Consider the following 16,170-nt stretch of genomic DNA (forward strand, 5'->3'; position numbering starts at 1 on the left):
AGGCATGACACTGGAGGCTTGCAATACCCTTTAAAGTGGTTATTAATCCACTTCCCATGGTCACATGCCCAAGCTGATGGAAGAGGGAAAAAGAGCTGTCTGTCCTTGTTCCCTGGGCTGCGTGTATAGTACCATTCAGACCTGAAAGCCTCCTTTCTCTGTTGTAGGGTAGAGGTGTTTACCCATGTTGGTTCATTATTTAAACTGCCCACATAATAAAGTCAAGCATTTATTGTTTCAATCCCAAAATTCAACTCCAAACCGAGTTCTCTGTTATAGAGGCAAAAACAGAGCACAATTCTTGATGTCTCTCAGTACACACTATGGATGGTGTGTCTGGCTTCCAAGATTGATAAATATTTACTGAACACCAACAGGGAGAAAATGAAAGGGCAATCTTGCCCAATAGTTTCACCTCCACACAGGCTGTGGTAGGTACAAGTCACCCCCACGTTTAACCTCCTTCTGTACAGGACAAAGCCACAGCTGGTGATCGGTATTCATCCTGAAACACAGGATGTCTCCGTTCTTTTCCCTCCTCGCCCTCAGTGGGATCCTAACCCGGTGGGAGAGGGCCAGGCCATAAAGGACATTAGACAAATGTGGAATAGAGAGGTGAAGTATCCTATGGATATTTTTTTAAAGGTACAGGCTGACTGCAAGGGGAAAAGAAATGTTACTTTCAATATCTTCGTAACAACTCCCAACCCTGGTAAATCAAGCCAACCCCTCTCTCCCTCTCAGCTGGCATCACGACGTTCTCACAAGATCTCTAGGAGAAAAGCATTTCTGCTTTCCACCCGACAGAAGCAAAGGCACTCACAGGTTACAGGCTGGCTCAGGGCACTCAGGGCCACAGGCGACAGGTAAGTCAGAAGTCACACCCTGAACCCGACCCAGCAGCATTTCACTCCAGAACGCCAGACACAGCGCACCCACCACAGGAGATCCAAGCGCCACGCTGCTCTCCACCGAGCTTCTGAAGCAGCACAGCACAGAGTGCAGAGGCCCGCAGGGTGAGACAGAAGCTGCGCGCAGAGGGAGGGGGAAGCAACAGACACCATGGCTGAGGTGCTGGGGGCGCCTTGGTAAGAAGTGCATTCAGAGAATGGACACCCCAAATGGAAACACTGCACACGCCCCAGAAGCCACAGCGGGGGTTCCGGGGTATCTGCCGCCGCCGCCCCGCACTCCGAGGAGGGGCCATGGGGAGGCCTGGAGAGGCTTGTTTCCGACTCCTTAGGAATCGGTGGGTTTGGCGTAGCAAGGGATACCTGTATTTAGAGACACGGGAATACAAGACAGATCCTGACCTGTTTCCTTCTATTTCCAACTGAGAATTACTGGGCACCTTCTCCACGTTACACCTGCGGTAGAGCAGAAAGAACACTAGTGTCAGAAGACCGGGGTCCCCGGCCGGCCGGCTCCTGCCCCCTGGGCTGGGTCATTCATTTCGCTCTCCATGGCTCAGTCGCCTCACCTACCTGCCTTGCCCACCTCACGGGAGGGTCGGGAAGACCACACGGGGTTATATATGGAACATCATTCTGAAAAAATATATACTTCTCCAGAAATGGGGGGAAAGAGGATTTTCTAACTTCTTTGGGACTTTTCCAGCTTCTCTCAAACGCAGAAATGCCTTCTACTCTGGTCCCATTTCCCTCCACACATGTTCTGTGTGGCCTTTAGGACGCACACTCCATCCACTGTTCCGGAAGCGGAGGGAGACCTGAGGAAAGCAGCTTTAGCTTAGCCCAGTCTAGCTCCTCATTGACAAAACGGGATAATACTTACCTCGGAAAGCTGTCCCAAACACTGAACAGAGGCCGCAGTTGGTTACGGCACCAGCACAGAGAGGGAGCCCCAAACAACGGCGAACCCCGGATTCTGAACCTCATCTAGGGAGTGGGTTCTACTTCCCAGAACTCCATTCCATTCCAACAGCTCACGGAGCCAATGACCCTCAGCTGGGAAGGACCAGAAAGCAGCACCTGGGTCTTTAGTCCTTTCTGGGGGTTCCAGGGAGCCTCTTCTGTTGAGGATTTGGAAACTGCTGTGCTGGTGTCCCTTTGTGTGGGGGCAGAGAAGTGGCTGACAGGTGTGACAAGTCTTGAGAAAACCCCCCACCCCAGCGAGATCTTACCCTGGGCGCCCTTTGGCCCACACGGCCCACACATGGCCACTTAGAGATCCCTCCTTAGAGCCGCTGCCAGCGCGGCCCTAGCGGAGCGGAGGCCTTGCCGAGCCGGCAAAGCCCAGAGAAACGCAGGGGCAGTGCAGGCTACGGAGAAGCAGCTGGAATGTCTGAAATAGAAGGGGTGGCAGACAGTCTTTCCCAGGGTAGAGGTTTGACCATCAGGCAGGCTATTGAAATGTTCAATGGGAAGCTGTTGAAAGTTCTTAAGTGACAGTGTGACATGCTCAGTTAAGTATCCAGGAGGAAGGCAGAATGACGGGCAGACTGGAGACGGGGAACACAGGCAGGACATGCTGTCCCAGACCAGACCAGGCCAGGCTAGTGATGGGAGCGGTCTGAGGAAGACAGTGTGCCAGGAGGCAGAGGAGGGGTGCGCTGGGGAGACGCGTGTGTGTGGAGGAAACTTGGTATCTGGGTGCATGTTAGGAGTAAGTTACGGAATGGGAAATGCTTTCATCATTGCACTTTGGGGATATTGAATTGATGACGGTGTTAACCAAGGGGATACAGAAGCCATAACAGACTGTGCCGCCTCCGAAAGTGTAAGGGTGAAGGCAGAGAAACCTGCAAATGACAAATACTGTCTGAGACATTCTACAGACCACAATGCAGATCGTTTGAGGAGAGATGGGCATGGTTCTGCGGTTTGAGAGTATCAGAAGTGACAGCTCACTGGGTATGTGAGGCTCTGAACAAAGGAAATCCCGGCAGAGTAATTTTACATGGGGCTGGTAAGGAGCACCTGGGGACAGACCTACCCAGCAGGTCAGCAGTCTGGCTCGGGCAAAAAAAGTACAAACAAACAAAAAATCCAAAGTGACAAAAAAGAATATTACCTAATGGTATGGATTTGGCTTTAAGAATGTATTTTCTTCAAGTGTATTTTAAAAAGACAACATGAACTGGTACGAACAGTCTATCTTATGAAGCCTCGGGATGAAGGTCAACGCGGGAAAGCCTTTCACACAGCAAGGACCTAAATGCACTCCAGGTAAAGCACTTTGGAGAGAAATCTTGGAACAATGCAATGCTTTTTAATAAGAGTCCATCCCTTCTGGAGAATGAGTGGACTACCTGTGAGCCTTCAAAATAGCAGTCAGCTTTACTCAAAATGAGAGAGATGCTAACCAATGCCTTTTCAGCATATACAGGAATTAAATGAGTACATATGTATCACTTTCCCCCTAAAAGTGACCATAAACATGAGATGTCATTGTAGCCTCATATAATGGACTCACATGACCCCCCTTTCCCTGAATTCCCCGGTCCACTGCCTGTTCAGTAACATGGGCTGGGAGGGCCATCCCAGCACATGGTGAGCCACGGAGGCCAGCAAGCACCTCTGGCCCTGTTGAGCAGGGCAGGGCTGGAAATGAGGTGGGGAATGCAATAAATGAATGGATGATTTTCTACAATGTGAAAAGAGCCAGGCAGGACTCACAACAAGCTAAGGCTTGCCACCTTCTTAGATAGAATCAGGGCTTACTAAAACGAGGGGCAAGAAGACAGTCCATGTTCAGGAAAGAGAGCAGAGCCTGAGGAGCCCTAGGGAGAGAGAAGCCCTGTGGCTGTCACCCCTGCCACTCTACCATGTACCAGGGCTGCGTCCAATCAGACAGGCCGGGCAGATAGTGCCCGCCTCTCCCACTGCTTCCCTGTGCGCTTCCTCAGAGCCGCTGGACCTCAAGTCCAAACCCTTCGCAACCACAGGCTCAGGCCTCACCAAATACTCCTGCTACAAGTCTTCAAACAATTGATGGAGGGAGGAGGTGACAATGACCTCATCTGCAGATTCCAGGTTCTTTGAGAAGGAGAAGATGCTCGGATTTGAAAGCAAGGCATAATAAAGGCTGAACAAAAGCCACTGATAAGGAGAGTGGATAGAAAGCGTATCAAGACACTTCAGATGTGTTCAAGTGTCCAGTTGCAAACTAATTACATCCTGAGACAGTGTGTGTAGGTTTCTCCTGCTAATAATGGTTAAGAGACCAGAAAAGAGAAATGGAATCAGAAGAATCGAGATAAGCAAATGTCCCCATTTCAAAAGGAGAAAAGGAACTGGAGACTGCTCTGCTTGAAGTGTACCCTTGCTAAAAACTTAGGAGAAATTATTCAGATGCCACCAGGCTATTTAGAGAAGATAAATAATACCATTAAGGAGCAGTAGGGAGTCTCTTAGAAAAAGCCATGGCAAGCTAACCTCATTTCCTTCTTTCAGCGGGGATTCTTGGTGGGTAGACTGGAGAGGCCATACATGTGTATGTCTTGGTTTTAGCCCTTCTAGATAACCTTGAGAAAGGAGAGATAAGTGTGGGTGACATGATAGCATGGTCATGTGAGTTCACAGGTGGCTAATCAACTCTAAGGATTGCTGGTTAATAAATTCGTGTCAACCTGCAGTGATTTTCAGGGGCATGATATAGAGACCTGTCCTTTGCCTGTTAGCAATTTTTCAGCAATGGTCTATAGCAGTGATCGGCAAACTGCGGCTCGCGAGCCACATGCGGCTCTTTGGCCCCTTGAGTGTGGCCACAAAGTTTCAATCGCACTGTAAGTGCGCTCCCACACGTGGTATTTTGTGGAAGAGCCACACTCAAGGGGCCACAGTTTGCCGACCACTGCCCTAGCAAATCTTCAGATGACCAATAAAACTTAGGAAGACAAGGAAGTAAACTTGATTTTTTTAAAAGGCACAAAAATTCAGAGTTCTATCAGTAGAGTAAAATGAGAAAACAAAAAAATCAATGAATTGCAACTGCACAAGGATAAGAATAATATCAGTAGATGCAGGTTAAAAAAAAAAAAGGAAGGAAGAAAGAAAAAGAAAAGAAAAAAGAAATACAGCATTCCAGTGAGAAAAGAGCTGTCTGCATGTTCGGGGGAGGGGTTTTCCAACAAGTCACATGTTCACCGTGAGTAGCTCTGTGTCAAAGTTGCTGGAGGAAGTTAACACACTCTTGAGTTATGCTGACAGAATCCTGGTGTTCAGAGTAAGAAAGCTAACCGGCCTGCAGTGAGCCCGCAGAACATACGTGAAGTTCCGGGTGCCGCGTTTCAAAGGCAACACTAAGAAAGCGGGATGTGCCGAAGGCGGGGACCGGGGTGTGCAAGTCTAGGATACCCCCGGAGAGCAGGGTGAGGTGTGTCAGCCTGAAGAAGGATGTCCTGGGGTGAATGTGTTTACAGATGTTTTAAAGGACATTTCTCAGACTCTCCGAAGGCCTAAGTAGAACAAACAGCTGGAAGTCAGGGGACTGAATCCATCTTACTGAAGGAAATGGCTGTTGTGTTCAGAGGTGGCCTGTCTCCTAACACTGGAGCTAACGCTGGGCATGTCCACGCTGAGGTGGACAACAGTCAGCCAGAGGTTCAGGGACACAGATGGGTTGTGGGAAGTTGGACCAGGTAGAGATAAAACCCCTCCCAACATTAAGAATCGCTCTAGGAATCTCTCTTTATTCAGGTTAACACCATAAGCCACATCTCTAGACTTGGAGTAGCTCTACCCGCCCCTATTCTTCAGCATCGTATTCGACATCTCATCCCGGGGACAATGTTTATAGGGTACAGATGCAAATCAGGTTGAATTCATTTTCAAAGAAATAGTCTTAGGATAAATATCACATCAACTGAGAATATGGTTTTAGAAGTCTCCTACATAAACAGAAAACAAAGCACGCTTAACAAGTCAGAGCAAAGCCTTCTGATACTACTCGACAGAGAGTTTTCCGTTTGGGGAAATAGAATGGGAACGGGGAGCTGCAGGCCAGAGCTGCCTCTGACAGCAATCACTGTAGGAAGCCTTTACAAAGACGAACCACACAACATTGGCTCTTTGGGGTGATATTTTAAAATGAGACCTGGTGCTCAAAACAAAGGCAGTCAATAGATGTGTACATCATCCTAGTCCTTTATTTAAAAGAAGATACATCTGCCCCAGAATCATGGAAGAAGGTTGGGGGTGGGGTGGGGGGAACTGTCTCACGAGAGAGAATTAGTTCTTATATATCAATTAAATATAGATGGCAGGTCTGACTTACTACCCTGCTATTCTGCACCTGATAGAGCTCTAACGTGGACTGGGGTGACGGGAGGCAGGTTAGCACAGGTGGCATTTCCTTCCCAAGCAGGTTCAGTTACTATATTAGTAGCTGACTTTAAGGGTGCAAAAATCTGAGCACATGGAGAGGTACGTTTCCCAGCAGCATTTTCTAAATCCAACCAAAAATATGACAACATATCTAATTGCAGCCCTCCTAATTTGAGTGCCTCCTACTTGAGCACCAAGTTTGGTAAGAGAAATAAAAAAATATAAATAGACAAGCGCTTTTTCTAGAGGGTTACTAACATGAAATGTACATGAGACATGCAGTGGTGGGAAATTTCGTGCATATTCACCAGAATGTACCTAAAATGTGGGAGCTAACAGAATGGATCTTAGAGGGGTTCCTTTTCAAAGGGAAGGTAAAATAAATAAATAAAACCAGAGGATGTGTGTGTGTGGGGGGGAAGTACTCAATGTCTGCATGCTGAAGATTTAAATACCCTTCCTTCCACTACCATACAGCTAAAGACTTGCTCAATAACCAGTCCCGCAGAAAGTGTGTTTTGGGGAAATAAAAAGATGGGAAGCCTGTCAGCAAGGACACTGACTTTATCGTGCGCCGCACCCCATTCACCCACCCCTGTGATTCCTTATACATAGTCTGAAAGGCTAATTATTACTTATTAAACTGTCCAAAAACCTTGGGTTGTATTCACTCATCAAATCCTCGTAACGCCTCTAGAGGCAGGTGAGTAATTATTCCATTTTGTGGATAAGAAAAGTGAGGCTCAGGGAGGTTAAGTAAATTGCTCACACACCCCCCCCCCCCCCGAAATGCTAGAGTTAGAATTCAAACACAGGCAGTTAAATCAGAATGTTTTTATCTTTCTTATTAAGCCACAAAGTGTTCTTAATTTGTTGTAAATGTTATCCTTTTGTATATGGTGAAAATATCATATAACATATCTTGTAGACTGTTTTTTAAAAATCTCTAGAAGTTCTAAATTTTGATGTAGTCAGATTTGCAAACCGTTTTCTTAATTTATCTTTTTTACCTTTTACATTTAGGTTTTAAATCCGACTGGCCCTCACTTCATCTGTTTAGATATGAAACAAGACAGGAGCCCGTGGTCCAACGACTGCACTATGCCTCGCTAACTTTTAGGTGACCTAACCTTATACCTCTCTGTCTTCTGGGCAGCTTCTAGGAAAGTGGTCAGCCCACGGCCATGGATATCCTTAAGTCACAAACTCCAAAGGCTGTGGAGCCAGCAGGTGATATAAAGGGGTGGAGGGGCCAGGTGTGAAAAGCACGATGCTAAATGGTAACGGACACTCCTACTGGAGGAGTGAAAGTGCGTGATGCGAGGGGGCTGCGACAAACCAGAGCGTGGCAGCCCGCAGAGGCGGCAGCCGTCTTCACCCTGAGCAGCTGCCGCCGATGGGAAAGTTGGGTAGATTGCTGCTAGATATTTAGGTTTTTCAAAAAGGGAGGGTGAAACAACCACCACCACCTCTCAAGTTTTATTTTTAAAAAGCGCGCTAATTTAATGTTTGCTTTTTGATTTTTTAAAAAACTACGTGAAATATGAAAGAAAACCATCTGTGGTCCACTGGCTGGTGACCCCTTTCCTGCCATGAAGCAGGAGGCAGCCATCCCTGGAATACCAGGCCTGGCACCGAGCCTCTCAGGACTTTCTTGGCTGTTCTCAGCGCCACAGCAGCCCTAACCTCAAGCACAGCAGGTAATGACCCAGATGTCTGTCAGAGACCAGGCGCACCTCGTCAGAGACACAGGCATTTTGCTCTCCTGAGACAAAGGGCAAGAAGAGTTAGAAGTATATGCAAAGGGATACTCCCTATTTTTTTTTTTTTTCTTTAAGCCAGGGGCTGATAAAATGAGATGCCATAGTTCAAGCTGGCTTCCTGGATGGAAACTGTTCCTGCCTCCGGCAAACCTACCCATCGGGTTTGGGGGTAAATAGAAACTTGACAGAGTTACTGACTCTTGGTTTACAAGGAAGTTTGCTGTTCACTGTAGTAAAAGAATGGACTTCTGGCCAAATTTTCCTCCCTGAATTGCTGTCATCCCCGTGTCAAGTAGTAGGCTCACCCAGACCCAATATAATGGGGCTGTCCCCCTTGAGGCCACCTCAGAATTCTGTGAAAAAAGGGGGAGGGTAGTAAAAATCAGAAGCGGGGGACCAACAAGACCTGGTCAGTAAAGAGGGGCGAGTTATTCTCACCCTTCACACACACCCCCTCCCACTCACTCACTCGTCACCATTTCTGAAAACTCCTAATAAATCATATAATAAAAACTTAACAATAAAACCCCATGGTTGAAAGTTTCTTGCTTTTGTGACTATTTAATCTTTATAATGACATTCTCTCCCTAGTATAACACATTCACTAAAATCACAATGAAAAACTAAAATTACAACTTAATTAATCGTTTTAAAACTTTCAGGAATACAGAGCAACACTAGTTAATGTAAAAAAAAAAAATAATAATAAAATATATATATATATATATATATGTAACTAAAAATGATTAATACCATATGCAATTTAGAGAAATGTTTGTTTTGTTTCCTATCAATTTTTTCCATCAAAATGACATGTAATTGTCCCATTCACATGCTTAGCAAGTGGAAACCAAATCAACTAACCAGAATGTAGTCTAACTAGATTATCTACTGTAGCGGGCTGACACCCTAAAACACCTTTGCTTTGGTTTTCAAATAATTGTTCATTGTTTAAAATGGTCTGGGGCTAGTGTCCAGGACAGATTTCTCAAAATTCACATTCAAAAGTTCCATGCAAAAGAGGCAGAGTTTTTTCCACGCTGTCTATATAGTATTAGGGGGAGAGGGGGGGGAAGAAGATGGCTCAAGCAAGTGCTTGGACAAGACGGTCAAGGGTGTTGGGAGGAAAGAAGGACCAGTAACTTCGATGACGCACCTGTTTGGTTGTAAACAGAGTCTTAACATAAAATATTTACCTTAAATATGCTAGGACTGTTCTTTCTCTAACAACTCAAACCAGAAGTATAATTTCACTCTATTGTTTCAATCCTTCCACATCCCTGATGGTATTTCAGAGAGCCCTAAGAATCCTTCCCCGGTTCAGATTTCCTTAGTTTTGTAATCTAAACTCCTGCTTCCAAACAGCCATCAAACATCATACGAGACAGCAGTGGTGGCCATTTTGAACACACCTTTGAGTGAAAGCCACAAAACAATAAGTAGAAAGCACGCGCCAGCCTCAGTGCACACCTTGGTAATGCCTGCTCTGACGTGGCCTCGAGGGGGTGGGGTCTCGGTGAAGATGACCAAGGGGAAGGGGAGAGGCACTCACCTGTCTTTGTAGTTGATCACAGTATCGATGATGGCATTCATCTGCTTTGTCAGTTTGGGGGGGTTTGGTGACAATTTCTCTGCGGGAGGGCGACCTCGTCTCTTCTTAGCTTTTTCCACATCTTCTTTTGCGGGATCTTTATCCACATTTCTTCGTCTTTTTCGTTTCTTAAGCCGTACTTCCTCTTCCATTTCTTCCAAATTGCCGTCTTCAATGGCCTGTTACAAGGGAACGAAGGAGAAAAATTCAAGACAAGAGGATAACCAATATATATATACACATACACAGAATTTGAATTAATTAGAATAAAATGAAACAAACTAACCAAAAAATAAAAGTTAACAGCAATCAGTGGAGTAGGAAGAAAAAGGGAAGACCAGCATATCGAATGAAATGCATCTTTAACCCAAATCTGTTTCATGAGCAAAATATGTTGAAGGCCTGAAACACTAATAGTAAAGAAGACTATGACAAATACGAGAAGATCTGTACATTTAGGTGTTTAAGATAACTGAATCCAATTGAAATTGTGTCTCAATAGAAGAAAAAGACCTTAACTGTCTCATTACTGTAAGGGAGGAAAAGATATAATTAAAAAAAAAAATGGGCATGAGTGAAGAAAAAAATATTCCTTAAGAATACATCCTTACAATCATATAAGCATTGACCATTTCTTTTTTAAGATTTTTACATCAATGTATGCATGATTCACAACATAAATCAAAATTGCATCCAGATTTTTGTTCTCACGTAGCCATTCGTGAACAAGGAAACGGAGAAGTACAAAGCCACATTCCTTTGTAAAGGCACTTAAATCATCCGATGAAGCACACACACACTCACAAACAACAAACACTTTTTTTCCAATTACCTGCCAACGCTTGCTTTAAACCAGAGCCAGCAGCACTAATGCAGAGAGATAATAAAATAGCTATAAAAACAACCAGGCATAAAAGAAACCTGTTCACAAATGGCTAAAAGATCCATGTGACAGACCCAGAAGTTTAAACTTTTCTCCCCCTGGTAAATCTCAAAACTTAAGAAAAACAGAGGGGGCGGGGGGGTGGCGGGGGAGAGAAGGGGAGATGCAAAAGAAAAAACAAAAGCCCAAACCACAACAGATAAAAGAGTATTTAACCACAGAAAGAAAAATATTTTTTAAAACCTTTAAATTATATTTTAAGATGGCCTTCTCACACAAAATAACTGATGTTGTTATTTGTTCCTCCTGCCTCTCAATATTGCCTCCAGTATGCAAATGCTAATCAATCCTTTGGAGAAGCTGAAAGAGCTCTAATCATAAGGCAATTACCTTCATTTCTCCACAGCACCAAACATGGCTAATATTTATGATCATGTGAGTATAACAATCAATATAAAGAGTGATTACAGCTCAGACATAATTTCTTTCACTTGTGTACAATGCCTCCTGAAGAAGAAAGGTTTTTGTGAAGAAAACCTGGTGCAGAACACACAGCAACCTGGCATGTTAAAAAATGCCTGTGGCATTTACAATATGTTTTCTATGCATCTCCCAATGTGCAAACCCATAGAAGCAACATGCACACAGACAGTCTGAGCCTAGGCCTTAATAATCAAAAGACAATTTCTATCACGATCCTACAATGTTCAGATAACCACGATGAAGAAGGCGAGATCTGATGAATTATGAGGAAAAAGAAAAAAAGCTCCACATCATTTCATTAATATTCATTTGCCTAAAAGCAGGACACCCACTATACAGCTAAACACACTGCAGCTAAGCAAAGATTAAGAAAAGGAAATTGTCCCGCAAATCTTGGTGGCTGAACATGCTAATAATAAATACAGCATGCAAGGCTGTCAACAGTTAATGGTATTGCTCTCAAGCACCCAGTTGCACACAGAAATACAGAGAACACTGGCTTTTGATGTGTTACACACCTACACATGCCTGGGATGTAGTTCTACTGAATCTTCAAGACGGCAACGAAAAAGGATATTTACCTTACCACTATCAGCAGGCCGGCTATCGGAAATCACAGTTAGTGGGGATAAAATTAACAAGCCAGCAAAGCAGCGAGCTGCTAGTCTCTTCATCAGCTGATCAGGAAAAAAAAGAGAGCTGGGAAAGGCTATGTTTTCATATACAAGTAATTTTATTTTACTGAAAATTTAATACTGAAAGGATTGTGGATACTCAAATCTGCTGTTTCATTCTCCCTACTACAAGGCCCGAAGCCTTCCTCCTTCAGCCTGTTTTAATATTGACAACTACTTATCATATTTTTTTCTCCTCTTATTATTTCAGGCAGCAGAATTAAAGATTTTTTAGCTCGGGCGGTTTCTGATTCTTACTTGCATTTTAACAATTAAGCTGATAAGGAAACAAATTAATATTCAAATCTACTTTCAAAAATTAAAACAAGGTATGCTTTTTGGTATTTGAAACCTCATTTTAGTGTTTTCCATAAAACAAGCGGCATGGTTTTGGAGCAGTCTAAGATGATTTTTTTTTAATAAAGGAATTTCTTTTTCATTAAATGCATGTCAGTAAAAGCAATGTACATGTTCTCAAGTATAAATATTTTAATAAAATGTTATTCTGTTCTTTAAAGAAAACCCTGAACAACTGTGACACTTCACTTTCAGTTTCATGCTGTAAAATTTTTCATTGTTTTTCTTTTCAGTGGGATAAATGAAGAGGGGGAAGTTGTGAAAGAGTATTTCTACTCTCACCCCCCCTTAACTTTGCAAAAAAAAAGGGTGGGGGGGAACAAAGCATAAGCTAGTGATAGTTGGACTGTTAAATCTCTAAATCTAAGTAGCTAAAAAGCAAAAAACAATTTAAACTACAAAAAGAACTAGTAATTTTTATTACAATTGCTAATACATGCAGATTCTTATTAAATTTAGGTTTTGGAATCACATGGAAACACACAAAGTACTGACCATTATTCCCCTTAAAGTAAGGCTTTTATGCAGGAATGCAGATAGCTACAAACATCCTTCCCTCCTCCCCCAAGACCCCAAACACATCCATATGCAGTGCTTGTTGTAGAGGGATTTCCAAGGGTCTTGTTCTAATGGAAATCAATTCTCTAAATATTTCCCGGTGCTTTTAGCACTTAAAGGAGTGGAGTAAGATTACTCCTGCATGTAAGTAAAATTATCCTTGGACATTTAAAACTGCTCTTTAATTTTAAAAAATTACTTATTCCACTGGCTACACTGACTCAACTCAGTGCTAAGGGGGGGGGGGGGCACAAAAAGAAAACTTGCTACACAATGCTAAAGTACTACCCCCAAAAGATTTCCCTTCCAAACCTTTTACCAGCACAATAATGAAATAAATCACAGAAGCAAACCCCCAGTTTCCGACTGGTGACGTGTTGCGCAAGAGTGCGAGCCCTAATTCAACATACAGACGGCTCCCATGCCGAACTGCCTCTAGATTTAATGAAGTGAATAGGAAGGAAGTCGGGGGAAAAAAAGTGTACAAATAAGAAATTAACACTTTCCTGCCCTACGCACACGGCGAGCTACAACTACAGCGAAGTTTGGTGAGGCGCTTCTTTCCTTAAAGGCGCACTGCACCCTCCTCTCCTGGCTCCGGATGTCACTAAAAAAACCCTTCTGGTGATTAAAAAAAAAAAAAAAAAGCCCAGCCAACTTAAAACAGTGAAGCTATTTCAGCCAGCGTTTTTCCTGAATGGAGCTGGGAATTACTCCTTCCTCCACTGGATGGCAACCTTTTTTCCCCTCCCTTATTTCTCTTTCTTTCTTTAAGAAAAAAAAAAATAATTTTTTTTTTTAAGAATACATTTTCCTGACACAGGCCGGGCAAGAGCACGATGCGGACGGGCTCCTTCTTCAGCTAGCTCGTAAGGAAGCGGCGTGCAGGCTGATACAACGCAGGAGAGGAGGTGCCGGAGCAGCTGCGCTGGAGGAGCCGCTCTGCAGCCCGAGAGCACATGGCAGAGCCGGGGGCGGCCGCACGTGGGGTGGGTCGGGCCGGGCCGGGCCCCGGACACACAGCACGTCTTTCAGGGAGAGGCGGACGGTGCAGAGGGCCGGCATGATCCCCGCTCCTCTCGGCCCGCGGGGTACCGCGGCGCTAGGACACCCGACTTCGCCGCAGCCCGATGCGGACCACGAGTAGGTACCGGGGAGGAGCAAACAAAAGCCAGGAGCCGGTGCGGCGCATTGTTTCCCCGCGGCTGCCTTCCCCCTCGGCGGCTCCCCAGCCCACGCAGCGTGGCACGGCCCTCTCGGCGGAACAGACCATCTCGGGGAAAACGGGAAGGGGCAACTCGGCAGGCGGCTAGACAATGCCTGCCTGGGAAATGTCTCGGCTAGGAAAAGGGGAAGGGAGTGTGGTAATGCTTCAGTCTGATGGTGAACATCACGTTTCCGCCCACCGACACGTTCTCTTTCTCTGTCTACGAGGATTGGGGGGGGGGGGGGTCCTCTCCACTGAGAAACTCTAGGATTCCAGAAGAGCTGGATGCTACTGGGGGTGGAGGTGGGGTTAGCGTGCAGGGCTAAGCATGAAAGAATTGGGTCATGTCAGTACCAGCACTTCCTGGGGACCACACACACGTCACTAAACTTGATCCCATTATTTGGGGAGTTTAGACTTCCCTCTAGCCCCCATGAGACCCCAGATGCCAGTAAGTACAGGTAATGAGCCTCCAAACCACCACAACTGCAGCAACAACAACAGAAAGTGGGATTTTGCCCTGGTCGGTGTGGTCAGTGGTTAGAGCGTCAGCCCACACACCGAAGGGACTCGGGTTCGATTCCAGTCAAGGGCACATACCTGGGTTGCAGGTTCTATCCCTCAGCCAGCTCGGAGTGCGTGTGGAGGCAACCAATTGATGTCTCTCACGTCCATGTTTCTTTCTCTCTCTCCTTCCCTCCCATCTCTACAAAATCAATGGGAAAAAATATCCTCAGATGAGGATTAACAAAAACAAAGTGGAATTTTAAAGAAAATTTAACATTTCATGTTATGAGAAACTTTCTTATAATAGGAATATTTAAAAACAGCAAAAAAAAATTGAACATGGAATTCTTGCTCAAAATGGCATCATTTTAAGCACTTGGTTTCATAAAGACTGCAGTCCTTCGGATACAGAATTTCAAACTCACGGCTTCGGACAAGTAAGTTTTGATTATTACCATCCCCCAAAGCAACCGATTTGAAAAGGAGGCATGAAATCAAATTCCCTAAGGTGAAATAAACCAGACACATACAGGCAAATGTTGTCTGATTGCACTAATATGAGAAAGGAGAAGAGTGGTTACCAAGGGTTAAATGGAGTGGAGGGTGCAGTTATTGATTATTGAGGACAGAATTTCAGTTTGGAATGATGAAAAAGTTCTGGAGTGGGCAGTGGTGATGTTTGTATAACAATGTGCTTAAATGTACACATAAGTTTTATGTTATGTGCATTTTACCACAACAATAAAAAAAAAAGTCCCTGGAAAGAAATCAAATTCTCTAAATATTATTAGGGGGGAAAAAACCAACAACTGCGGGTTCATGCTTGTTCCTACCACCTCAACACATGGCACACAATCCTAGTGACATCTTGCTAGCTTTCCTCCCAAATTCAAACCTTACAGTATTTCAACAGGTAGCATGTTCATTCTTGTCCTGGCCAATGACTAGAAACCTTTTTAAAAATCCCTATTCATTCAAATGTTAATAAGGAGATAGCCACAATGTAAGAAAATACTTGTATATAGAACATAACTCTCCATAAACATTTTTAATTGATGTTTTTAAAATTTTTTTAAATTGATCTTAGAGACAGGAAGGGAGACACACACATCGACGTGAGAGAGAAACATCAATAGGTTGCCTCCTGTGTGTGCCCCAACTAGGGATCAAACCTGCAACCTGAGTATGTTCCCTGACCTGGGAGTCGAACCCGCCCCCTTTTGGTGCATGGGACAACATTCCAAACAACTGAACCACACCGGCCAGGGCTCATAAACTTTATTTTTATAATTTTGTTTACAATGTGAATAAAAAATATTTAAGAAAAGAGACAAGTCAAGCTGAAGGCTAAAGATTTTTTTAGTGTATTATTTTTTTCTTTTTCTCAGCAGTACAATTAAAACTGATGACATTTTAATTCAATAGACTTTCATTCCCTCGCTCATTTGCCAGGCAACTCAGATGTCAACTGCACTCCCAGCTCTCCCTGAGTGGGGACTGACCTGAACTGTCCAATGCTGCCCATGCAGGGGAAGCGGATGGGGTCTCAGTTTAACAGGATGCCTGGGTACAGTGAGATTCTCAGTTTCTTGTTCAACTTTCACAAAAACGGATCAAGCCTCTCTGTTCCCCCGATGACATAAGGAAGCTACATATGGACACCCAAGGGGGAAACGGGGAAGGGGCCACAGGCTCATCCAAATGAGAAGAGGCAAATCGGCACATGCCAGGTAAAGCCGACTGGGGCTGGGAGGAGGAAAAAGGCGTAGGGAGGATAGAAATCATTTCAGCCACAAGATCACTAAGAAACCCGAGGGTATCTTTGGGGCAGCATTCAGCCAATGCTGTATTCAGAGAATG

General features: G+C 44.5%; 1 protein-coding gene across 10 annotated transcripts in view; it reads right to left on the reverse strand.

The window, feature by feature from the left end:
- SMARCA2 (SWI/SNF related, matrix associated, actin dependent regulator of chromatin, subfamily a, member 2) overlaps nucleotides 1–16,170 on the reverse strand; it is a 169,004-nt gene that overhangs the window by 18,227 nt on the left and 134,607 nt on the right. For 7 of the 10 annotated variants that reach the window (XM_059656800.1, XM_059656802.1, XM_059656803.1 and 4 more), the window contains 2 exons: nucleotides 9,603–9,820; nucleotides 1,314–1,367 (listed from right to left, as the gene is read on the reverse strand). In XM_059656800.1, coding sequence (XP_059512783.1) covers nucleotides 1,314–1,367; nucleotides 9,603–9,820 — 272 coding nt within the window. Of the gene's footprint in view, nucleotides 1–1,313; nucleotides 1,368–9,602; nucleotides 9,821–11,588; nucleotides 11,685–16,170 lie in introns of those variants that run through there. The other 3 variants (XM_059656804.1, XM_059656808.1, XM_059656809.1) reach the window with 2 other exon arrangements.

The sequence above is a fragment of the Myotis daubentonii genome, chromosome 11 (genome assembly GCF_963259705.1).
Source record: "Myotis daubentonii chromosome 11, mMyoDau2.1, whole genome shotgun sequence".
Taxonomy (NCBI): Eukaryota; Metazoa; Chordata; class Mammalia; order Chiroptera; family Vespertilionidae; genus Myotis; species Myotis daubentonii.